General features: G+C 45.2%; 1 protein-coding gene across 14 annotated transcripts in view; it reads left to right on the top strand.

Moving 5' to 3' along the window:
* ATXN1 (ataxin 1) overlaps window positions 1-25,962 on the top strand; it is a 442,577-nt gene that overhangs the window by 398,551 nt on the left and 18,064 nt on the right. For all 14 annotated transcript variants that reach the window (XM_077143976.1, XM_077143982.1, XM_077143986.1 and 11 more), the window contains one exon: window positions 20,906-22,973. In XM_077143976.1, the coding sequence (XP_077000091.1) occupies window positions 21,066-22,973 (1,908 nt within the window). In that variant the 5' untranslated portion in view covers window positions 20,906-21,065. The remainder of the gene's footprint in view (window positions 1-20,905; window positions 22,974-25,962) is intronic.

The raw sequence follows: 25,962 nt of genomic DNA, 5'->3' as shown, positions 1-25,962 counted from the left end.
TTGGGGGTTAGCTGCATCTTCCAAGACTGGAACTCAGAAAATGAGCTTTGAGATAAGCAGAGTGAAATCAGAGCATATCCTGGTGAAACCATTACCCAAATTGTCCACATTTGCTAAGAGGACTCCTTTTGGCAATTGAGCAAACTAGAGATTCTAGTTAGGGCATGAGTATTGTCATTGAAACGGGATTGAATTGACTTGCAATTAATAATTTTGTCTAAAGGGTATACTATATTCTGTGTTCACAAGCCAGAAAACTTCTATTTAAACTGCAGGAATAAACAGCAAATAATGCAAACACAAACTTAGAACATGAGTCTATTTGAATTTTATTTTTAAATGTGTATGTAAGTGACTACTTGCTCTGGAGTTCAGGCTTTAGCCCAGTTTAGGAAAAAAAGTATATCAAGGCACTAGCACAGATTTTCTAGAAGACGTCAATTTCAGAGACTTCATCAACTTTCTGAACTTTTAAGTAGCACTTGAAATACTTCATTAAGGGAGGTGAGGCAGGGAACCTTTAATTAGAGATTTTTTCCATCCAACATCTTGGCTGGAGCTGACTCGTTTGTGTGATGCATGAAGTAATCTGGGAAAGAAATCAAGGGAGGTGTGTGTGTGTGTGGTGTTTAAACAGACAAAAATATGACTCACAGGAGAAGGTAGGAAGGAAGGTCCTTCTCCAAAAATCATTATAACAGCAGTCAGCCTCTCCAGGTCCTGCAGTGCGAGGTCTTAGTCTAAGTGCTTCAGGGGTGTGAACTCATAGCAAGTCTAACAGGTAGATGCTGATATTGATCCCATTTTAGAGATGAGCAAACTGAGGCACAGAGAAGTTGAGTAAACTTGTATCAGGTCAACCATGGGTGGGTGAAGGCTCCAGGATTCCAATGGAAGCAGTCTGGATCAGGAGCCTGTGCTCTCAACTAGAACAGTGGGACATGCAGACAATTCTCATTATTTCATAGTGGTTGGGTTCTCTGATGTCTCCGTGAACACTCGAGAGCACTGAATTGGTGGATGCTGAACCAGTACTCCTAGGGGGAAATACAGGGTTAGGTTCCTGTGAGCCTCTGGGCATGGCATTTTCATCAACCAATCAGTGTCACCTTGTTTTATGTGTGCTTCTATTCAAAGACACCTTAGTGACTAGATATTGTTGATTCATTAGCATTCATAGCCAGCAGCACTACAACTGGTGCTTTTGTGAAGCTTATTCTAATACACATTATTTTCTCCAGAAGGCGCATCACAGCCTTGCTGCGCCTGGAAACACTAGACAGCACTTCAGCACTCTCCTTGGGGCCATATAAAAGAGCCATTGTGGGGAAAAAAACACAAAAATGCAAAAAATATGGCATTAAATATACAGTGAAAAGAGCACCTGCTTACAGTACGAGAGCTTGAAACAAGACAAGGCATCGCCTTGTTTGACTTCAGCTTGGAGCACGCAGTGTAGGGACTCTGATATCTCACTGCTGTTTGTAGGTACGCAAACATCCACAAAAGTACCACAAGTATTGACATCGGGGTTACAGATTTTAGCGCGTCAGCCAACACAAAATCTGTGAATAATGAGATTGGCTGCAGTTTGCTGCAAAGCAGACACTAGAGCTACCCGTTTTTCAAGGTGTTATAACCTATATGCAGGGCACTGCATTTCCTATGCAATCCCTTTAACACACAAGATAGGGCTTCTTATAATCTCTGTTTTATCAGTGTGGAAATTGAAGCTTAGAAAAATTGAATGACTTTTCTTTTTCCTGAAGTCACCAAATCCCAGGAGCCAGAGCTCTAATCCGGGTTTTTGTGAACCAAACTTCAGGCCCAACCGTGTACTTCTCCCCCAGCGTGACTGTAGTATAAAAAATTCAAGATTAGACAAAACATCTTTTTTTTTTCCTTTCGACTTGAACCAGCTTTTCGTTATCACTATACTTTCACTGCTCTGCCCTTCATTTCCAAGAGAAAGTTAGAAACCCCTTGCCAACTGAGTGCGTGTCCACCGAGTAACTGCCTACAGGAGGGACTCCCTCCTTCCCAGACTGTGAACTTAAAAAAAATAAATGAAAAAAGAATAAAGAGCTGCCCCTGACATCTGCAGCAGCAGTTGATTTGACGTTGCGCCGTGTTCAGAAGTGTTGGCATACTTCCAGGGAGAGTGTAAACTTTTTTTTTTTAATTGAATGAAAACCTGATTAAGGTAATGACGCGGGGCCAGGGAGAGAAGGAGCAGGTTGGCAGCTGAATGCTGGAGGCTTCGGGCAGCTCCTTCCCAGTGGTTAGTGCCCCACTGGCTTGGGGCTGGGCTGCGGCAGCCATGGGGAAGGGGGAGGGTGGAAGTAATCACAAGGCTTCTTGATTGAAACCAGCTGCAGGTAGCGAATCATCCCATTGTCCCTTTCACTGGTGATTGGAAGTGACATGCTGGGACATGTGGGGCTCCACTGTGAAGCCTCTCTCGGAAAGAAACAGAGGTAGAAAGCAGGTTTCCCACTCGTTCATCTTTTCGAAATGATCCATTCATCTTCAGAGGGTCAGATCTCAGCCGCCCTTTCACTGAGCATGAGTCAGCTGCCTAATTTTAAAACAAACATTTACTTCAGAGAGATTTCTCATCTTGGCTGATTTTTATAGCTTGTCTCCCTGTACTTTCTACTCTTGATTTAGGCTCCTTTCATTTAAGTTGTTGCCTTTGTAAATACAGATTTCTTCCGGTACATCCAGAAACTACCAGGAATGTTTCTGTGAGCATGATTGTAGGACAGTGTGGCCACCATCTCAGATATCAGGATGGGAATTTTCAGAGTTCTTCCCATTTCACATACATCTTGAGCAACACTTCACACAGTGTCTCTCCTGATACAGGAAGTATTAACCCCACTTGAGTCTTTGTGTTGGGAATGGATTCTCAAAGTGCAAGTTCTTTGCAAATACATGGTATTTTGTGTCCCTCTGTCATGAGTTTCGTTTTTAATCCAACAGCGTATAGTCACGTCCCAAATCTAAAAGATCCAGAAACACTGTGTCTTTCGGTGGCTAACGTCTAAGGAAGACAAAATTGAAATAGATACAGGATAAAGAGACAGTAATCTAATAACAAAAGAACAATAGTCCTAGGCTCCCAAGGGGATATGAAATTCAGCCTATTCCAAATTTCTAGGAGCTAAAAATTGAATGTGGAAGATACATGAAAACAAAGTTAAAAAAAAAAAAATACAAAGAACGCAATGAGGTACTAAACTGTGGGAGTTACATAAGGGCTTGTGGTGTGTAAAGAAGGAATAGATGAGTGTGGATTGCAGTGGTCTTACTTGGGTTGTAGCAGTGAATGATTACACAAGGAAGTAACCATCAGGGGATCTGTTATGGGCAAACGTGGTGGCCAGTGGTGGCCTGGTGTGGGGGGACACATGGAGAAGCATCAAGTAAACAGTTATAACATGGTGTGGAACTGATGACATAGAGCTGCACCCCAGGGGAGCACAAGAAAGGGGTGTGTGCATTGTGGGGTTGGGATTGGGGTGGGGAGAAGCACCTGAGAGATTGGTTCTAACAGAGGTTTTCAAAGTATGGTCCCAGGACCAGCAGCCTCACCACTGCCTGGGGGCTCATGTGGTGCTGATGTGCTCTCAAGGTTAAGAACTGCTAGATTAGAGAGCAGGTAACACAGAGCACCAGGGGAGGCGATGGGTGGAGGGGAAGTGCTCTAAGCTGAGAGGATCTGCATCTCCAAAGCCTTGAGCCAAGCATATTTGAGGGATGAACCAGGGCCCAGCTGCTTCTGTTTGTTTCTGAACTATCTCCGGCTACAGTGGCAGAGTTGAGTGGTTGTGGCAGAGGCTGCATGGCCTGCAAAGCGGAAAGTACTTTGTAGCTCTTTACAGAAGTTTGCGAAGTCTTGATTGAGACTTGGAACTGCCATGACTTGGTGACAGATTACAGGAAGAAGAGGGGCACAGGAATATCCCGCCACTTTCTGTGTTGAGCCAGCAGCGACATGATAGTTTTGGGAGGAAACGTTCAATTAATGCTTTTTAACCTTCTTGTGGCTCATAGTCCCCTTTGAGAATGTGAGAAAGCACATCCAATGTTCAGGGTTTAAAGATGCCCAGCCATGGATATGGAGGCACGTTAACTGTGGGAAATATTTGGGGGCCCCTGTAGCAGCAAGCAGAATTGGGGGAGAGTACTGCGTCATTTCAGAATAAAATTGCCATTTGTCTCCTTTATTTTTTCCATCGTGACATTTGATTTATTTTTAAAGCGCGTCAAAGGAGGTGAGAACATTATGTTTGCAAGGATGGAGGGAAGGTTTGGGAGGGATATTTAATAGAGAAGTTAAAGGGCATTTCTGCCCATAATTCTCTCTGGCTATATGTTAAATCATCTGGTGATGGACCCCCACCTTCCGTAATTCCGAATATGTTGGTCAGGCGTAAATCTGGACTTTGGTACTGTTTTCGAAATCTCCCCAGGTGAGTCTGATATGCAGCAAGGATTGACTTCGTATTCTGCAGGTGAGGAGAGTAAGACCCTGAGACTAAGGTCTCTTGTCACTCAGGCCAGAGCTGGTTCCATCAGGCTGTTCAGCGTGGCTGTGAACCCTGTGAAATCAGTTCTGTCCTAGACTGGACGCTGCTCTCTCCGTGTTCTGGAGGAGGTATTTCACAAATCTGAGGAGCCAGGTGATGGAGCCAAGACTTCCTGCTAGATTGATGTGTTGGGGCATTGAGTATCGAGTGACCCTGGTAGATTTAAGTCAGTTCAGCTGGGTGGATTGAGAAGATTAAGACACCAGCAAGTTAGCAGATATGTTGCCCTTATTGAACCAAACTCTGGACCAAGAAAATTTATTTTCTTATTGTGTGCCACAATTGCCATAGGGAAGCTTTCTTTATGTACCCTGGCCCAGATCAGTTACACCGGGTAGAATATGCTACAGTCCCTCTCTCATCCCCTTGTCTGACTGTCCACTGGCCACTATTTTGGGGTCCACAAATTTGGATTCCTCTCATCCTTGGTTCACGATGCCTTCTTATCTGTGAAACCAGCATGGACCTCATCTATTATGTTGGTTTGATGAACTGAAACATCTGTTTATTTTTAAGTGTGTAGTGATCAGCATCAAACCCATTGTATAATCCAAAAACTAGAACCCAGGTTTTTATATCAGTAAATCTGGATTTCTTCTTATTTCTGCCATTTATTAGCCACATGGTCCTAGGGAAGTTACCCTCTGAGCCTTAGTATCCTTGTCTTCAACATGCAATGGTGATACACTGCATCAGTGTAGCCCGAGCAAAGTAAGCCTTCAGTGACCTCTGTCTGTCTCACCTGGGTAAGGTGAGCCACCGGAGACCTTGGGCCTTTGTAGTCAAGGGGATGGCAAAGCTGCACAGCGTCCCATGACTGTGAAACAGCCTTTGGCGGAAGCTGTGTTAGACTACCCTGGGGAATGGGTGGCCTTGGTGGTTTATGGATTATCCAGAGGCTTCAGCTTTCATTGAATCCAGCCACATCAAGGGCAATAACTACTTTAAGACCCTCCCGGGGGCGGGGGGGGGGGGAGGGGAAGAAATGGAAAAAAAATTTCAGTGTCTAAGAGATTTCAAATAAAATCAATAGGTCAATTCTGAAGGTTATGCTTATGCAAGCTTTAGCCAGATATTTCAAAATATCACAGTATACCAAGCCCCAACCAACAATATTCCTGACAACCCTAGGGAGTACTCTATCTAAGTCTATAAAAGTTTTTCGTAATAAATTTATTTTCTCAGAAACTTAAGGCATCCAGATTGGTCCTAGGCCAGTTAAGTCCTGAAACCCAGAGGTACCGGTTTCTCTGAGAACATCAACAGGTCCATTCCTCTACCCATAAGGTCAACACCCCTTTCCAGCATGAAGAAGTTAAAATGGTCATTTCCCAGATACCCCCGAAGATTGAGAGATTGATTAAATGAGAGGGAGGAGGTGTAGCTGAGAAATTAGAACTTAACAAATGACTGTGACTACTCATTGTATAGATATTTCTTTTTAGTGTCTGGTGTTTTAGAATAGCCAGAAGGAAATACCTAAAGTTGTTAAACTGTAACCCAGTAGCCCTGATCTTTGAAAATAATTGTATTACTATATTGAAAAAAAAAAAGTTGCCTGCATTCACACTGATCTATGTCTGGATGTTTTGTTTTATTCCACTGATACATATTTATGTCTGTCTGCCTGTCTATCTAGGTATCTATTTCCATCTCTTTCAATACCACATTGTTTTAGTTAACCTACCTCTATTATAAGTGTTTATATTGGGTAGAGTGTGATTCTAGTGGTCAGTAAGAGGGAAGGAAGGGTAATCAGTATGAGATGTTTGGGGTTTTCTTTTTATCTCTTTTACTGGAGTGCTGCAAATGTTGTGAAAATGATCATGGTGTTGAATACACAACCATGTGATGAAACTGTGAACCACTGATAGTGTATTTTTGATGGATTGTATTGTATAGGAAGATATCTCAATAAAATTACGTTTAAAAAAAAGACCCTCCTGGGTACCTCAGGTCCAGAAAGGCATTTCCTTAACTAGGCATAGATTTTCATGTTCTCTGTCCGTAAACTTGGGCCATGCAGGCTCCCAGAAATCCAGGCTTCTGGGGGCTGTAGCCTCAGACCAAGGCACCTCTAGATGTCTCCAGCACTTTGTCTTGTGGTGTGTAGCAGGGCTGGTGAGTAGACAGCTGGGTCCCTTCCCACTGGGGAGTGGAAAGAAGACTCTGCATTTCCCCACCACACTTTCTGGGAATTACTCACCCCTAAAGTATTGTGCAAAAGCAGGCAGAGTGGAGCAGGGAATCATTGCACTGAAGCTGTACCAAGAAACGTCATACATGAGCCTGACCTTTCTCTGCACTCTGTTTGTATGCATTGGATTGCTTTGCATTGATGCTTTTTGGTTGGAACAGAGACTTGTGTGCTGGAAACTATTAATAAATATAGTCCCTCTGTCAGCCAAAGAAAGAAAACGAATTCCCAAACATTCATGGTTTTCTCTTTTATGTAAATCACAGGTGTGACAGCAACCCAGATATTTGAAAGGGTTGATGATTTGGAGGTGTTGCATAGATTACATCATGGAACCAGGAGAGATTAGTGGTAGATTGGTGTTGGTGAGAGCTGGGTATTCACAAGATGGCATTGCTGAGCTATAATCATAATAACTACCGTTTATATATTTTATCAAACATATCTTGTTTTTTTTCCCATTTTGTAGACAAGGAATTAAGGCACAAAGATATAATTACAAGATTATGCATTGATGATATATTTGTCTCCTTACACTAGATGCATGTATAATTTTAATTAAAATTAAAATTACATTAAAAGGGGGGAAAATATGATTGAGCCAGTTGGGGTAAAGCCAGGTTTTGAACCTGTTCTCTGAATTAACTCCATAGTCCATTCTTCCTACTATTCTATGTTTCCGTCGTCTTCTTAGCAATAATATTAGTAAATTTATCTAATAATTATTAGTAATAGCAAAATTCACATCTATCTTGATATCCCAAATTAGCCAATGGATGTAAATCTTATTGAATTCTGTAGTGAATTATATCACTGTGATGGTAAGAATGTTAAATTGAGAGTCAGAAGGTATAGGTATCTTTATATATTCTGGGTGATAAACCTTTATTGGATATGTGGTTTCCAAATATTTTCTTCCATTGTATAGGTTCTCCCATTTTACTTTTACTGAAGAAGTTCTTTGAGGCTCAAAAGTTTTTAATTTTCATGCCATCCGTTTATCTGTGTCTTTCTTTTATTGCGTGTGATTTGGGTGTAAAGTCTTAAAAAAATATATTAGCCTAATGCAAAGTCTTGAAAGTGCTTCCCTATGTTTTTTTCTAGGCTTTTGATAGTTCTGGCTCTCGTATTTAGGTCTTTGATCCATTTTGGGTTGAATTTTATTAAAGGGATGAGGTGGGTAGGGTTCTCCCTTATTCTTTTGCAAATGGATATCCATTTTTCCCAGGACCATTTGTTGAAGAGACTGTTCTTTCCCTCATCCAGTGGAATTTGCGTACAAATTATCTGGCTGTAAATGTGAGGGTTGATTTCTGAGCTCTCACTTGATTCCAGTGGTCTGTATATCTGACCTTGTACCAGTACCATGCCGTTTTGATTAATGCTGCTTTGTAATAAGTTTTAAGATCTGAAAGTGGGTCCCCCATCTTCATTCTTTTTCAACAAGATGGCTTTGGCTATTTGGGACCCTTATCCTTCCATATAAATTTCATGATTGGCTTTTCCATTTCTGCAAAGAAGGTTGTTGGGATTTTAATTGAGACTGCACTGAATCTGTAAAGCATTCTGTATAGGATTGACATTTCTTAACTCTATTTAGTCTTTCAGTCCATGAACACAGTATGTCCTTCCATTTATTTAGGTCCTCTTTGATTTCTTGTAGCAATGTTTTGTAGTTTTCTGTGTACAAGTCCTAGTCATCCTTGGTTAGATTTATTCCTAGGTATCTGATTCTTTTACTTGCTACTGTAAATGGATTCTGTTTATTGATTTCTTTGATTGTTCATTGCTTGTTTATATAGAAACACTATTGATTTGGGAATGTTGACCTTCTACCTCACCACTTGGCTGAATTTATTTGTTGACTTTAGGATCTTTGTTGTAGATTTTTCAGGATTTCCTGTATATAGATTTATATCAACTGCAAATAGGGAAAATGTTACAAGGCATCCAAATTGGAAAAGAAGTATTTCTTGTTTTTGCCTCATTGCTCTGGCAAGAACTTCTAGTGCAACGTTGAATGACAGTCTTGACAGTGGGCATCCTTGCCTTGTTCCAGATCTTTGACAAAAGCATTCAGTCCTTCACCGTTAAGTAGGATGTTAGCTATGGGTTTTTCATAGATGCCCCTTATCATATTGAGGAGTTTTTCTTCTATTCATAGTTTTCTAAGTGTTCTTATCAAGAAGGGTTCTGGATTTAAATGCTTCAACTTAACAAAAGGAATAAAAAAGCACAGCTTAAAAAATGGGCATAGGATTTGACTCGCTGTCTCTCCAAAGAAAATAAACAAATGGCCAAAAAGCACATGAACAGTTATTCAGTACCATTAACCTTCAGGGAAGTGCAAATCAAAACCACATTGTGGTACCATTTCATAGCCACTAGAATGACTATTATAAAATACATATGCAGAGAAAATTACAGTTGTTGGAGAGGATGTGGAGAAATAGGAACACTCATTTACTGCTGGTGCCAACGTAAACTGGTGCAGCCAATGTGAACAACAGTTTGGTGGTTTCTCAGAAAGCTTATGTACACAATTATCATATGACCTAGCAATCCCACTACTAGGTATGTTCCCAAACGAATTGAAAGCAGTACTCAGATAATCTGCACCCCATTGCTCATGGGGCACTATTCACAAATGCCAAAAGATGGAAGCAACACAAGCATCCATCAGCTGATGACTGGATAAACAAAATGCGATGTATGCATGCAGTGGAATGTTACTCAGCCATCAAAAGGGATGAAGTTCTGATACCCATGACAATATGGATGAACTTTAAAGACATCATGTTGACTGAAATAAGCCAGACATAAAAGGACAAATATTGCATGACCTCCCTGATATGAAATAATTAGAATAAGCAAATCCATAAAGTCAGAATCTAGAATATAGGCTTCCAGGGGACAGGGTGGGATAGGAATTAGGGAGTTAATGTTTAAGATGCTATTCCTATTTGGAACCGGTTTCCAAACCATGGAGATATTTTGGTAATGGATGGTGGTGAAGGTAGCACAACATTGGAATGTAATTAATGGCACTGACATATATATCTGATTGTGGTTAAAAGGCAAAATGTTATGTTGTATACATGTTACTTGAATAAAAATTTTTGAGGAAATCCATGGAACCACACAGCACAGTGTACCCTAAGTTAAACCATGGACTATAGTTAGTAGTACAATTATAAACGTGTGCTTTCATCAGTTGTAGCAAATGCTCCACATCAATGCAAGATGTTAATAGCAGGGTACTATAGGGAATGCTGTATTTTATGCATGCTTGTTTTTTGTTTTTTTGGTTTTTTTATGTGCTATATGGCAGAGTCACATTTCATTCTTTTTCCATGTGAGTATCCCGTTATTGCAGCACCATTTGTTGAATTTTTGTTTGTTTTGCTTGCTTGTTTGTTTTTCAGACGTGCATGGGCTGGGAATCGAACCGGGTCTTCCTGCCTGTCAGGCAAGAATTCTACCTTTGCACCCCCACATGACTGTTTTTTAAACACAAAACTTCTCAAAAAATAAAAAAAGTTCCATGGTCTTGTTCTCTTGACCCTGATTGTAACTGTGTCATCTTGGCCAATTCTTTCTACCTTTTTGCACCCATCCCATGGACTCAAAAACAAGGAGAACAGAACTACAGCTTTTCTTTGAAAAAGTTTACTCTAGGCCAGGGACAAGAGCCATTAACTATGGGAATTGTGGAAAGTGCCTCTGTGACTGTTCCCAGTCTGCAGCCAGAGTGGTGGATAAACAGAGATTTGGGTGTCCCAGGATAGCTAATCTGGCATGCCGTTAGACTTTAAAGCAGAAAGTTATTTGCTTATGTATTGAACTAGGGAAGGTCTTGAAAGAAATGCATTTCCAGCTTTTCTTAACAACTCAAGCTCAACCCCTGCTGAACAATTCATTTGGGACCACTTTGGATCCAGATGGTTATCCCTTTCCAAGTGATCATTTTTCCATCTTGAGCCTTTTCAGGAACTCTAGCTGGGCAGGCTGCCAGAGGACACTGGCTACCCACACACAGCAGCAGCGTTGCCTGTGAGCTGCTTCTAGGGAGGGCTCAGGGCCCAGCCAGCTGCAGGCCTCCTCTCCCCCCGTCCGCTTTCGTGCTCGTGAAGACATGTGCAGGCCCACCGTCCAGGCACACGGCACGGCCATGGCCACGTGCGTTAGACCCCTTCCTGCACCTCTTACTGTCCTGGGGTGGCTGTAACAAAGTGCTACAAACTATGTGCCTTAAAAGAACCAAGATGAAGTCCAAAGTCAAAGTGTCCACAGGGCTGAGCTCCCTCTGAAGCCTCCAAGGGAGAATCCTTCTTTGCCTCTTCCAGTTCCTGGTGGTCCCAGGTGCTTCTTGGCTTGTGGCCCCATCATTCCAATCTCTCCTCCCATCTTCACGTGGCTTCTCCTCTGTGTCTTTCTGTCTCTCTGTGCCCAAATTTCCCTCTTACAAAGACAGTAGTCAGGCTGGATTAGGGTCTCCCCTACTTCAGTAATGACATCATCTTAACTCCTTCCATCTGCAGTGACCCTGTTTCCAAATAAGGGCATACTCCTACGCACTGGGGGTAGGGCTTCAACATATCCAATTTTTTTGTGTGGGGGGGGGCACAGTTCAACTCATAACATGTCCAGATCTCCTTGTATTTCCACGGGTGGTGGAACCCACTCAAAATGCCTTCTTTGCTATCATTTCGTTCACTAGGAGCTGTGACAGCAGAATGTAGAAATCTAAGAAAAGCTTTGCCCAGGGTTTGATGAAAGTGTGCTCGGTCATGCTGACAGGTGATAGCAAAAAAAAAAAAAAAAAAGAAAGGGAGCCAGCAGTTGAGCCCTGTGCCAGTGGAGGAGACACTGCAGCAGGAAGAGCTGTGCATCCTGAAAAATCCTGTCTGGCCACTCTTTAGGGCCCTGAACCCAGAGGGTGACTCCAGGCCAGTTCATAGCTACTGGACACAGCAGGCACCCGAGGGGCTGTTATTTTGGGTGGATTCAAATTTGTTAATCATTTAATCATTGCAACGATGGCCAGAAAATCTATAGATGAACAGAGTCCTGAAAACTATTGTCATGCTCATAATATAACTAGCAGAGTCTGTTTTCTCCTCCCTTTTTAAAAAATATGATCTATATATTACTCAGTTTAATGTTGATACCAAAATTCCACATACCAGTGCATCACTGGAAAAATGTATATCTTTGCACATATTTACATCTTAAAAATACTGTCTACTTTTATTATTTTTTATTATTTTTATTGAGAAAAATCTTCACAACACATATAGTCTGTCTGTAGTATACGATCATTGGCTCACAATATCATCCCATAGTTGTGTATTCATCACCATGATCATTTTTAGAACATGTTGTTCTAGTTTGCTAGCTGCTGGAATGTAACACACCAGAGATGGGTTGGATTGGCTTTTAATAAAAGGGGATTTATTTTGTTAGTTCTGCAGAGGAAAGGCAGCTAACTTTCAACTGATGTTCTTTCTTACATGGGAAGGCACAGGATGGTCTCTGCTGGCCTTCTCTCCAGGCCTCTGGGGTCTAACAACTTTCCCCGGGGTGATTCCTTCCTGCATCTCCAAAGGCCTGGGCTGAGCTGCGAGTGCTGAGATGAGGAATGCCGAGCTACTTGGGCTGTGCTACTTTGCGCTGTCTCATTTAAGCACCAGCCAATTAAGTCAAACATCATTCATTGCAGCAGGCACGCCTCCTAGCCGACTGCAGATGTAATCAACAACAGATGAGGTTCACATGCTATTGGCTCATGTCCACAGCAATAGAACTAAGCACGTTCACCTGGCCAAGTTGACACCTGAATCTAACTACCACACATGTGCATCACTCCAGAAAAAGAAAGAGAAAAAGAAAGACTCCTACATCCTATATCCCTTACCCCTCCCTCTCATTGACCACTGGTATTTCAATCTACCCAATTTTGTACCCTTTATCCCCTGCCCTATTATTTATTTATTTTTTATCTTTATTTTTATACTCATCTGTTGATACCCTGGGTAAAAGGAACTTCAGACAAGGTTTCACAGTCACACAGTCACATTGTAAAAGTTATTTCTTCATACAATCATCTTCAAGAATCAAGGCTACTGGAACACAGCTCAACAGTTTTAGGTACTTTCCTCCAGCCACTCCAATACACCATAAACTAAAAAGGGATATCTGTACAATGCATAAGAATAACCTCCAGGATAACCCTTTGACTCTGTTTGGAAATCTCTCAGTCAGTGACACTTTATTTTGTCTCATTTCTCTCTTCCCCCTTTTGGTCAAGAAGACTTTCTCAATCCCTTGATGCTAGGTCCTGGCTCATCCGGAAGTCCTGTCCCACATTGCCAGGGAGATTTACACCCCTGGGAGTCATGTCCCATGGATGGGGAGGGCAGTGAGTTCACCTGCCAAGTTGAGTCCTGTCTTTCTTTGACAGTCCTGGCTGTTGGCGTTAGTGACAGACCCCCAACGCCCAGCAAGGCCTTGCTGCAAACAGAAGCCCCCATGGAGTGTACACTGCAGCCACCAGCTGGGGAGACCTGTCCCCCTGGGTTCAGACTCCTGCGCGCTCTTTGTGTCTCCAGAGGGTGACACAGCTTGTTTCAAAAGTGAATGCGTGTTCCCAGTGTGAATGTTCTACTCGCAACCAGCGCAGGATGCTCCCTGGCATCTCGGCTCTCCCATGGCCTGGGTCCCAATCCAGCAGGTGGCAGGGAGCTTGGTGCTGGGGGGCTCCAGCTTGCCTGAGAAATAAAACGATCCTGGCCTCTCATCACAGTCAACGGGGGATCCCAGCCTGTGACACTGGATGCCAGGCCAGATGCAGGACGTGATTCATGCTAAATTCAATGCAGAGCTTTCCCAGATGCCTCTTACCCATCTTATCCCTATGCAGTCTGTCCCTTTCCCACGTGAAAAAAAAAATAGGGTATTTGCTCTTAGGCTTCCATCGGCACAGTGCCTCATAGTCCAAGGTGTCTCCCCTGTGATGTCAAGGTCAAGTGCAAGAGAAGGGAGGACTGTGGCTTCCGTTGCCGGTTCTCCCTGTGACTCTGACTGCAGGCAAGCCCCAGAGTCCTCATCTGAAAGATGCAGGGGGTAAAACACGCTTGTCCGTTTGTTGTGAGCAGACAAGGTATTTAAGTAGAGTCACTGGAATAAAGTAGGTAATCAATATATTGGTAGCTATTCTAAGATTAGTTTCCCAGGGCTGACATCAATTCCCATAAACTTGGTGGCTTAAAACAACAGGAGCTTGTTGGCTCTCAGCTCTAGAGTCCAGGAATCCAAAATCAAGGGATTGGCAGGGCCATGCCCCCACTGACGACTCTAGAGAACCTTCCTTGCCTCTTCCAGCCTCTCAAGGCACCAGGCATTTCTGGACTGGTGTCTATATCAGTCCATTCTCTGCCTCCATTTTCACATGGCCTCTCCCCTCCCCTCTTCTTTTCTCCTCTTGGGTCTCACTTGCCTTTGGATTTAGGGACCACCTGGATAATCCAGGATGGCTTCATCTCAAGATCCTTAACTTAATTACGTCCATTAAGACCATTTTTCTAAGTAAGGTCACGGGGTCCAGGTAAACATACCTTTCAGAGGGTCACCAACCCACTGCACCATCTTATTAATGATACAAATCAAGGTATACATTGATCTGTTTTCTAAACATCTGTGTGGTCCTCCTCAGACTTTTTTCTAGCATTGATTACAAGCTATTGGCCCTTGGTTTTTCTTTTCTCACTCACCTCACCCCTATGATGAGCAAGATTCCAGGCCCCAGGGGAGTGTTAGGGTGCGGCTCTAGGGCAGCCTTTCCTGCACGATGGTGCCTCTTAGTGGTTCTTGCCTGGACAGGGCCATCCATCCCCTTCAGAAGCCAAGAAGCCTGCCCAGTGAAGCTTTTGCTAGGTCCAGAAGAGTCTGTTTCGGTTGAAGACACAGCAAGGAGGGAAATAGGCTAGGCTTGCAAGCAAGCCAACTTGGCATAGGATAGAATCACAGTCTCAAAATACCCATGAATGGGGAAAAAGAAGCAGTAAGAGAAAGTAGTGCCAACACCCAGCCAGGATGGGGCTCCCACCAAGTTTTCTATGACTTTCAGGTCATTTGAGAACCCTCCCTTGATGCTGGGGTGATAAAGGGACCCTGATCTCATGAGGCAGCCTAGCCCATCTCTAGACAGTTTTGATACTTCACATTTTCTACTATAAATATAAATTCAGTGTAACTTGGAGCAGAGTTCATTTTTCTACCTCCCAGGCACAGTTCTTTATGGATCTGAGAGTTGCTCTTAAGTTCCGGCTTTTTCTGTACCTCCGCAGGCCATTCTCACCTGCCTTGGGTCCAGACCTTGAGTCCTGCTAATCTGGTGACTCCTGTTGAACATTCTATGCTTTGCCGTTGTCCCCTTGCTATCCAGAGTTTACGCGGAATTTGACCAAAACCATCTACTGTTGCATTATTTCTTCCCTAATTCTGAACGTTGCACTGTCTTTAATGAAGTTTACAATTCCAACAGCTTTTTAGGAGCCATACCAAGCATTTGTTTGACATATAGTCGAACAATATTCTTGGGCTCTTTCACTTGAAGCATTCTCAGGCCAGATGTCCAACCCTGACAGTGGGCTAATTGAGCCATTGAAATCAAGGACAGGCATTTACATTTATTCTCATTAAACTTAATTTTCTTGGCTTTGGGCCATCATTTTCAGCTTCTGTGGATATATTTGAATATTAATTGCAATATATTAAGCATCCCTCTCAGCTTTCTCTGACTTCTAAATATGATAACCCAAACACTAATAAAAATGTTGAAGAAAACAGAATTGAGAATAGACTTCTATGGCAGACTATTTGCTCCATGCCGGTGTTGAACAATTAAGAACTTATACATACCACAAACTAAGTAAGTGTTTGATGAGTGAATGCATGATCCATTCACTTCCTTTGGGGCATACTCATTTAGCCAACCATGACTTTTGAGCCTTTTTTTTTTTTTCTTTTTGCGTGGGCAGGCCCCAGGAAACGAACCTGGGTCTTGGTATGGCAGGTGAGAAGTCTGCCTGCTGAGCCACCATGGCCCGCCTGAGCCTATTTTTAATACCTAATCAAAAATGAAGCACCTTCTTCTAATATACTCTACAGATCTTCCTGTTCAGTCATATAATAAAACAGAGTACATTGGAGTGTCAGGACTTAGAAAATCCTTGCCATGTTCTAGTGATCTCTGCCATCATTTCCAGGTGTTCTGTCTCCCAAACTAGTCGTGTAATTTTTCCAGCACTGACAGAAGCTCATCATCAGTCAGCCTTTCCTTTTCTTGGAAAGCTGAAACCAGGCTCCTATTTGGGCATACACCTAAATACCAGATAACATGGTTTTCACTCAAAACAGGACACTTTGGGATTAGGTGTGCATGGCAGAGCAGCCCTTGTCACAGCCCCAACCTCAGAATGGGCACTTTGACTATGAAGTTCTAGGCGCAGCCATAGCAGTTGGTTGCTGTTTAAAGGCCTTGAAGTTTGTGGGGATTCATTTCCATGTCTCCCAGCGCAGAGCCTTCTCTGTTTCCCGTCACCTCTCTGACAGTTAATCCATGGTATGGCAAAACATTTTGAAACCAGATTATAGCAGAGGCCTAAGTGCGATGTTTCCTTTGTTAAATTTTATTTTTCTTCATGGAGATAATCGAGTTATGTGTAAATTTTGTGATTTAAAAAGTCCTTTTAAAGTGTGCTTCTCTGTAGTTTTTAAAGACAGGCCCAGAAGCAAAGGGGTGTTGGTTACTTACAACTGTAATGGATCTAGCTGACCCCAAAGTACACAGCTGAGCTTTACCTAAATGTTAACTGCTTCACGCCAAGGCTTCCTCGACGTATTGTTTATACCCAGAAACTTATTCTGGTTTCTCACTGCCTGCTCCATTAGGAAGAGGCTAACAGTGTTTAATCTGTACCTAACAGAGAGTAGGGGAGTTTAGGAGTAGAAAATGTAATGGTGTAATCTGAGTTTCTCAAACTTTTATGTGCCTCGTTTAAAATGCAGAGGCTGAAATGGTGGGTCTAGGACTGGGCCTGAGCATCTGCATTTCTAAGTACCCTGTGGGTGCTGATGTCACAGGCTACAGATCACGCTTTTAGTAGCAAGGCCCTGTACCGCCGAGATAAACTTTAAAATCCTGCCTGAGAGGCACTTAACAGACGTAGATACAAAGATGCTTAAGATCAGTGTCTTCAGAACAGTGATTGTCAGGCAAACCCTACGTAGTAATTCCTAAATAAACGTGTCTTCATTTGCCTATTAACTCCTCATCCACTTTCCCCTTTCTGACTATCATGTTTTATCATGGTTTTGAAGCATGGTCTGCATTTGTGGGTTTCTGGTAAAGTAACATTTATATTTTCATGTTTTGTCCCATGATTACAAGAAGACTTTGTCATGGCAGGTACAGCCCAAAGGGGAGTGCCTCGGGAACCCAGCTGAAGTTGTGTATGTCAGCTCTGGGGGGGGGTAATTCGGGACAGAGAAGCTGCTGTGTGTGTAACTAGAAAGAGATCCCACTAAAGAGATCTCTAAAGGAGAAATCCCCCTCTCTTTTTTCCTGTCTTTGTCCTTCCTTTTTCCCCTTTCTCTCTCTTAAAAGAAAATATATATTTTACTCTATTAAAAAAATATACTGTGGGGTATGTATGTGTGTACAGTATATATATATATATAATACATATGTATATATGAGTATGTATGTGTGTCTGTGTGTATATATATATAATAAAATTTGCCATTTTAACCTTTTAAAAATGTATCCCTTTGATGACATTAATTATATTTGCAATATTGTACAGCTGTCACCACTGTGTCTTTCCAAAACTTTTCTTTGTCCCAACAGTAACTCTGCACCCATGAAGCACTAACTCCCCATTCCTCTCTCCCTGCCCCCAGCCCCTGGTAACCTCTAATCTACTTTCTGTCTCAGTGAATTTTGCCCATTCCAGGTAGGTCATAGAAGTGGAGCCATCAAGCATTTGTCCTTTGGTGTGTGGTTCTCTCCCTTTCTTTTTCCTACTCTACTTTTCCACCTTCATAAATTAGCTCTCCATTCTTTTATCCCACGATAATCATCCCGGAACCAGGGACATGGTAAAGGACTTTGGTGCCACCTGGTGGTTTACTGAAAATGCAGCGAGCTCCAGTCCTTACCCTCATGAGCTAATGGAGCACAGAGAAGAAGGGACCCATGCCCCAGAATTCGAGGGCCCTGTCCCCTCCGAGCTGCATTAGGAAATATGAAACACGGTCCTCCTAAGAGCAGGTGGAGGATGAGGTGAATTTTTTTACCAGTTTGGTCCTGGGTCACAGTTTGAGTTGTTCCAGTTTTCAGCTTTCATCTCTGTACCCCTGATGTGGCATTGGTGTTATCTGGGAAGGATACTACTTATCAACGAATAACCTTCCCAAAGAACAAATTTGAATGTATGTGTTTAGGCCAGTAAGCCTTAGTGGTCCCCTGAGTCTACACAGAGTCTACACAGAGACTGGTGTGGCCAACTAAGCCAGTCTTTCAAGTAAGCAGCATAAACAAACTCCAGCACTATGGAGAAGCAAATCAGCACTGGTTTTCAAATTTACTGGGGCTGGATTCTTATAGAAGTATCTTCAGAGGAGTTTTCTAGATTTGTATATTGTGCATTCAGTTGTACAGGCAGTTTTTCATTTGCATTGCTAATGGATCTCTCTCAGAATGTGTTTGACATTTTGCTTGGCTTTGAAAGGACCTTTATTTTGCTGCTTTTTCTTCCCTAGAGCTGCCTTGGGCTAATTAACCTATTTCCTTACTGGCTGGACCTACTATATGCAAATGTTCTCTTTTCTCATTCTGACATAGCACTCTTGCATGAACATCCCTAATGAAATCCTGCGGGGTTTTTATTGGATGTGTGCGACTGCGGCACCACCAGGGGGCGCATGGAGCAGTTCTCATTGAGAAATTCTTTTAAATGACTTTTCCTTTGCCATTTGATAAGGAAATGTAGGAGCTTAGGCAGTTTGTTCTTAAGAGTCACACTTAAAATCTGAAGATAAAAGATCATCATCAGTGCTTTCCAAACAACCAAAAGGGGTACCTTTTAAAAAAATGTTTTTGTAGTTTTATTTTGTTATTTTGAAAGTAGTCCTGTCATAAATATTTACAGGTATTGGGGGTGTTAATTTGCATGTACTGGGGGTAAATTTTGTGCAGTGTTCTTTTTAAAAAGAGGAGGCCATACTGAACACAGTTATTTGGGATTTACAAAAGCTGGACATAGTACTTCATTGGATTTCATTTCTTCAGTATTAGTGTTCCATGTCTAGACTTATTTTCTGTTTCTTTTCCCATCTTTAAAGTACCTTGCTTGTCTTGTGAGAGATCCTATTCTTATTTGAATGTCCTTTGATGTTGAGACACCAAATTTTTTTTAATTGACAAACCAAAACAACATAAAAACACGAACGTTCTTAACATACAAACATTCCATACATGTACAAGTTAAACACCAAATATTTAAGCAGCCATCTTCAAATATAACCTGCTCAAAATCAATCGGGGAACTTTATTTTGCATCATTTGTCGTTTTGTCATGAAAATTGGTGTTTGCTGATCTTGCAGCAAAACCAACGAGAGCCACTAAATCTCAGGCAAAATAAAAGTTATAAACGAAGATAAGCTGTATGTGAGAGAGGGGGCCAGAGGAGAGGAGAGGGAACTGTACTACAATAGGGATATCTTAGTTGCTTCATCATCAAGGAATGAAGCTGAAGACTGTTACTGAATGGAATTTATTTGAAAAGCAGAAAAGATGGGTTAGAGAAGCTCCTAAACTCGAAGGCCTGGAATTTCCAAGTCCAATCCCATGGCTTTTTTAAGTGCAGCATATTACATAACTCACTTCTGCAAATGGTCCCTTTAGAGGGACCACTGTGACCTGCTGCTTATTTTCGTGGTTCATGATGGTTTAGTGGATGCTCTGTCTCTTATCAGGTGGAGATGTTTTATCACACAGAAGTGTTGCCTCAGAGTTTGGTAGTTACTGAGAGACTGAGATATGTGTCAAAAAGAACTATGTGCATGTCCAGTTTTAAACACACAGGTCTGATTTGTCAGAAAGACATTTCATCTCTAAAGTGAGTTGACTCTTCCCAACAAGAAAGAGGGGAAAGCAGTGAGAAGAGAAAGTTCAACAACTAGGAAAGGAAGGAGGAGGCAGGGATGAAACAGGTGTGCTTCCTTAATTATATTGCTTTTATTGTATTTGTTTTTTAACCAAAACCATATTCAAAGTTTTGATTTGTCTCACAGATTTCTTTTGGCTTGCTTTTACCATAAGGAGTGGCTGAACTGGGAATTACTTTGGAACTTGTAGAGAAAAGGATTTGTGGCTGAGTTGGCATGTGTGTGTGTGTGTGTGCGCGCGCGCGCGCAGGTGTGTGTGTTAAGAAAGAAGGACTCACTGTAGATCCAGAATCATGTAGAATCTGTGAATAGTGATTCTGGCAGATAAGAAATCAGAAGCAATATGCAAAAACTGAGTGGGATTTCTACTCCCAACTTTCTCTTCCTCCTTCTCAGTGCCTGGCTCTAAGAGGGCAGGATACTGCTGACTTTAACCTTTCCTTATGTCAGCCTTCCACTGGGGCTCCATTTGATTTTCCAGCAAGTGGTGAGACATGGGACCAGCATTTCTGAAAAGGAAATTTAAGACATGCATTAGCATTATGTCCCCGCTAAGAAGAAGAGAGGAAAAAGGAGGAGAGAGGAAATTGGGAACCATGTCTTAGGGGCACTGATCACTCCAGAAAAATGATATGCTTTGAAGTTTTGACTTGCTCAGCGTCTTACCAGTTTTCAGGATGTGCCATCCTGCACGGCCAGTGTTTGATCTGCTTTGGTGCCGGGCTGTCATGGGTTTTAGGAATTCACGTTGTAACCAGAGGCCTATTCTGAGACTTCTTGAGGATGTTTGTTCTGGCGCTGATGTTTTGATTTCCTTTCCCTCCTTCCCTTTCTCATCCCTTCCCTTCTCCCTTCCTCCTGCCCTCTTTCTTCCCCCAGAATCCAGAGCTGCTGTCGGCCGATTGTACCCACGGGGAGATGATTCCTCATGAAGCACCTGGATCCCCTACGGAAATCAAATGTGACTTTCCATTTATCAGACTAAAAGCCGAGCCAGCCAGCCAGTGAAGCAGTCACCGTGGAGGGGGGACGGCGAAAAATGAAACCCAACCAAGAAAGGAGCAACGAATGCCTGCCTCCCAAGAAGCGCGAGATCCCGGCCAGCAGCCGGCCGGCGGAGAAGGCCGCGGCCCCGCCCCACGACAACCACCGGGCGGAGGGCTTGGCATGGCTGGCCAGCACCGCGGGTGGCCAGGGCCACGGGGGCGGCCGGCATGCACCAGCCGGGACGTCCGTGGAGCTGGGTTTACAGCAGGGAATAGGTTTACACAAATCGCTGTCCACGGGGCTGGACTGCTCCCCACCCAGCGCTCCCCGGTCGGTCCCGGCGACCACCACGCTCCCTACCGTGTACCCCCCGCCGCGGTCGGGGACCCCCATCTCTCCCGTGCAGTATGCACACCTGCCTCACACTTTCCAGTTCATCGGGTCCTCCCAGTACAGCGGGCCCTACGCCGGCTTCATCCCTTCACAGCTCATCTCCCCCGCGGCCAACCCCGCCAGCAGCGCGGGGGCCGCCTCCGCCGCCCTGGCCGCCACCCCGTCCCAGCGCTCCCAGCTGGAGGCCTACTCCACCCTGCTGGCCAACATGGGCGGCCTGAGCCAGGCTTCGGGACACAAGGTTGAGCAGCAGCAGCAGCAGCAGCAGCAGCACCACCTAAGCAGGACTCCGGGGCTCCTGGCCGCGGGGTCCCCGCCGCCCGCCCAGCAGAACCAATACGTGCACATCTCCAGCTCTCCGCAGAGCGCCGGGCGCACCGCCTCCCCACCGGCCCTCCCCGTCCACCTGCACCCCCATCAGACGATGATCCCCCACACGCTCACCCTGGGGCCCCCCTCCCAGGTGGTCGTGCAGTACTCGGACGCCGGCGGCCACTTCGTCCCGCGGGAGGTGGCCAAGAAAGCCGAGAGCAGCAGGCTGCAGCAGGCCATGCAGGCCAAGGAGATGCTCAACGGCGAGCTGGAGAAGGGGCGCAGGTACGCCGGGCCCCCCGCGGCCGAGCTGGGGCTGGTCAAGGCGGGCGCCAAGTCGGCCGCGCACCCGTACGAGTCCCGGCACGTGGTGGTGCCCCCGAGCCCCGGCGACTACAGCGCCCGGGACCCGTCCGGGGTCCGGGCCTCGGTGATGGTCCTGCCCAACAGCGGCCCTCCCGCCGCGGACCTGGAGGCGCCGCCCGCCGCGCACCGGGAGGCGTCCCCCTCCACCCTCAACGACAAGGGCGGCCTGCACCTGGGGAAGCCCGGCCACCGAGCCTACGCCCTGTCACCGCAGCAGGCGCTGGGCCCCGAGGGGGTGAAGGCCGCCGTCGCCACGCTGTCGCCCCACACGGTCATCCAGACGCCGCACAGCGCGTCCGAGCCGCTCCCGGTGGGGCTGCCCGCCGCCGCCTTCTACGCGGGGACGCAGCCCCCGGTCATCGGCTACCTGAGCAGCCAGCAGCAGGCGATCACCTACGCCGGCAGCCTGCCCCAGCACCTGGTGATTCCCGGCACCCAGCCCCTGCTCATCCCGGTCGGTGGTGCCGACGTGGAGGCGCCGGGCGTGGCCCCCGGCATGGTCACGTCGTCGCCCCAGTTTGCTGCAGTGCCTCACACCTTCGTCACCACCGCCATGCCCAAGAGCGAGAGCTTCAGCCCCGAGGCGCTGGCCCCGCCGGCCGCCTACCCCGCGGTGGTGCAGGCGCAGATCCACCTGCCCGTGGTGCAGTCGGTGGCGGCCCCGGCCGCTCCCCCGACGCTGCCCCCCTACTTCATGAAGGGTTCCATCATCCAGCTGGCCAACGGGGAGCTGAAGAAGGTGGAGGACCTGAAAACGGAGGACTTCATCCAGAGCGCCGAGATCAGCAGCGATCTCAAGATCGACTCAAGCACCGTGGAGAGGATCGAAGACAGCCACAGCCCGGGCTGCGCCGTGATCCAGTTTGCGGTCGGGGAGCACCGAGCACAGGTAACCTGGTCCCAGGTCGCACAGGTGGGGTGGGGGGCGTGCCACTGCCCTCATTTCCTGAAAGCTGAGTTTCTCCCTCTACGGGAATGAAGGGTTCTCGTTGGTATCCAGGTTCTGTGAAAATGTGAAGCCGGATGCCCCCAGCATCCTGGCAGGTAATGAATTAACTCTTGAGCTTCCCCAGTGGTGCTACTTAGTCCCCTTCCTTGGGATGATTAAGAAAACCTGTGTATAGGTGATTTTTTTTTTTTTTGCTTTCTCCAGTTTGGGGGTCAGGGATCTGGGTTGCAGTGAACCCAGCTGTGAGAAACTTCAGGGTTCCAGCTGATCTTGCAGCGGTTCTGCTCTGTCTCAGGAAAAAGACAGGGTCTGAGGTTGAGGCCCAGAGCCACCGGTCCTGCTGCAGCGCCAGATGCCGGGGCTGCCCCAGGTGACCTCCTGGGCTTGTGGGAGACGGGAGGTCCCAGGTCAGGCGGCTGCCAAGCTGAGTCACCTTAAGAACTGAGAGTGTGATTAACCTCCTTTCTTTCCATGCGTCCTACAATCCGCTTTTCCAGTCTCTTAAATCACTTGAATGTATTTATTCCACGGCCCATTTATAGTCAACGGCCAGGCAGTTTCATGGCCCAGGTTGCTTGCGAATAGATTTGAGGGATTTGCCCGGCTGCTGAGCCCTGCCGTGTCCGGAACTGTATCCTTTGAGGAGGTGGAAACAGTTGGATGTGACAGGGCCTGGGTAGGTTTGAATTGAAAATGCTTGTGGCACAGCTGATATTTGAAATATTCAAAGAAAATAGAACAATGTGAAAGGCCAACTAGTTAATGGTTTGAATTGTTTTGTGTCTGTTTTTAAAAGATAAGCGAAGAGGGGCAGCCAGAGAGACCGGTTTTCCAGTGTTTTCCAGAATAGCTCGTGAGTTGACAGGATGTGGTATTTTGTACAACTTCGAGGGGCCTGGTTGCCAAGTGCTCTTAGCCCTAGATTCTCTTTTTCATGGTAAGATGTCACGTGAGGCTTGGCATCTTTGGTAAGGCCCAGGAAAGATTTCTCAAGATTTATATTTTTTCAAAAAAAATTTTTTTTAGACACAAAATTTGTACTTGCTTGATTTTAATAAATGGGATAATTTAGGAACTCCGCACCAAAGTGTAGTTGCTATCTGTTCCCTTCTAGATACCTGGGGTAGGCATTAGTACTAGTAGTACTAGAAATGAAATGACCTGACTCTTAACAGATTCCAGGTGACACATGATAAAGAAGCAAGAATGAAAAATAAATGTCATCTTTCATGGCACTTTTGATTCTTAAGGTGCTCTCTGATCAACAAAGGTAGACATGGAAGAGATTTTATTTTGGCGTGCTTCCAGTTCCTTACAAGCATCTCTTTAAAACTGAGAATAAAGACCTACAGTCCAGCTGCTGATTTCATTTCGAGTCCCTGACAGCCTCCACCTGGTGCAGACTATAAGGATTCACAGACATCAGGCTTTCAAACCTACCTGGCATTCCCAGGAGGACTCCTGTGTGTGTTCTCCCCCGCTTGGCACTTTGCAGAAGGGGCAATTAAAATGGTGGAGAAATTGGCTTCCATAGGAAGTCGGAGCCCTGCTCCCACTTCTTTCCCATAGCCAGACCACTAGTGTTTCTGCCAACAACGGAGGTGCAAATTAGAAGGTAGAATATTTGTCAAGTCGCGTTCACAGGTCTGTAAGGCAGCCTGTGAGATACAGAGCTGCGTGCAGGGAAGGGCTTCTGCAAAGAAAGGCCAGAAGCTGTGGCCTGCTCGAAGGGCAGCTTGGATTTCAAGCTGAAAGAAACCAAAATGCAAGGCTCCAACTGACCCATGATTTGTGGCTTTTCAAGAAGCCTCTCGGAAGTGGGCTCATGTCATCCCGGCGAGAGTACACCCCCAGCTGTGTTTGCCACAAGTGGCAGGTTCGGGTGCTACAGAGAATCAGAGGGGGAAAGAGAGGAGGAGAGGAAAGAGAAGAGGGAACACTGATATGTGGGTTTCCTTTAGGTTCCAGGAACTGAGTACTTTCCTTACTCTTCAGTGTCCTTTTGGGGAGTTTTCTCCCTTGGCTTGAAGCTTCCATCCACGTGGTCTCAACTGGTTGGAACACTAACACCTCGACTCACAGGGATATTTAGAAACGTGAAGAATATTCAACTCACGTAGCAGAATCACAGGTTTTATTGGGGAAGTTGTGGAAGAAAGAGAGGTTTCTACATGACAGATGGCTTTAGGAACCTAAGCGTAATCCTGAATCCAAGGAGTATGGCAGGCAGCTTGACCTGCTAAAACCTACCACCGTGATTGCCACCAGCAGCAGTGGGGCAGGGACCCAGTCTGGCCAAAGGTGGGGGGTGTAGGGAGAGCCTTGGGTGGGGGGTGGGGTGCTCGCTGCTCTCCCTCTGTCACTAACCACCTGCGAAATGAGTTGTTTCACCACTCCGATTTCTGGTTTTCTCATCTGTGAAACAGGTAGAATGCGCCTTCTACAAAATAATACCCTTGACCATCCCCCTGTTCTAGTTCTCCACTCTTCTGCCTTCCAGAATAGCCCTTGAAAACATCTCCCAACATCAGCTAACTGAAAACCAAGCGGGAACGTGAAGGGACCCTTTTACTGACCTCGTGCTAGTGGGCACGTAGCTCTGGTAGGAATGAGAGCCATCCTCTATAAAGTAGAGGGTTTTTTTGTCTGTTTGTTTCTGTTCTTTTAAAATTTTAGAGAACATTTTTAAGAAGCTGAATCCTTCATCCTTAATTGTGCCAAGATGCCCTTAAGTGTTGTTTGCAGCTGAAGCTCCAGATGTTGCAGTGGAGAGAGAAGTGCTTTCGCACATTCGTTGAGGTCCCTGTGGTTTTGCTATGGCCACACAGTGTCCTCTGGGTGCCCATCCCCACTGCCCTGGAGCTGCGGGAGACCCCAAGGTCAGGGCAGACATGCCTGTGGTCACCGTCCATGTGACTCTGACATGGCC

The sequence above is a fragment of the Tamandua tetradactyla genome, chromosome 25, assembly GCF_023851605.1.
Source record: "Tamandua tetradactyla isolate mTamTet1 chromosome 25, mTamTet1.pri, whole genome shotgun sequence".
Lineage (NCBI taxonomy): Eukaryota > Metazoa > Chordata > Mammalia > Pilosa > Myrmecophagidae > Tamandua > Tamandua tetradactyla.
Note: the sequence above shows the minus strand (reverse complement) of the source record. Positions and strands in the feature narration are given on the sequence as shown.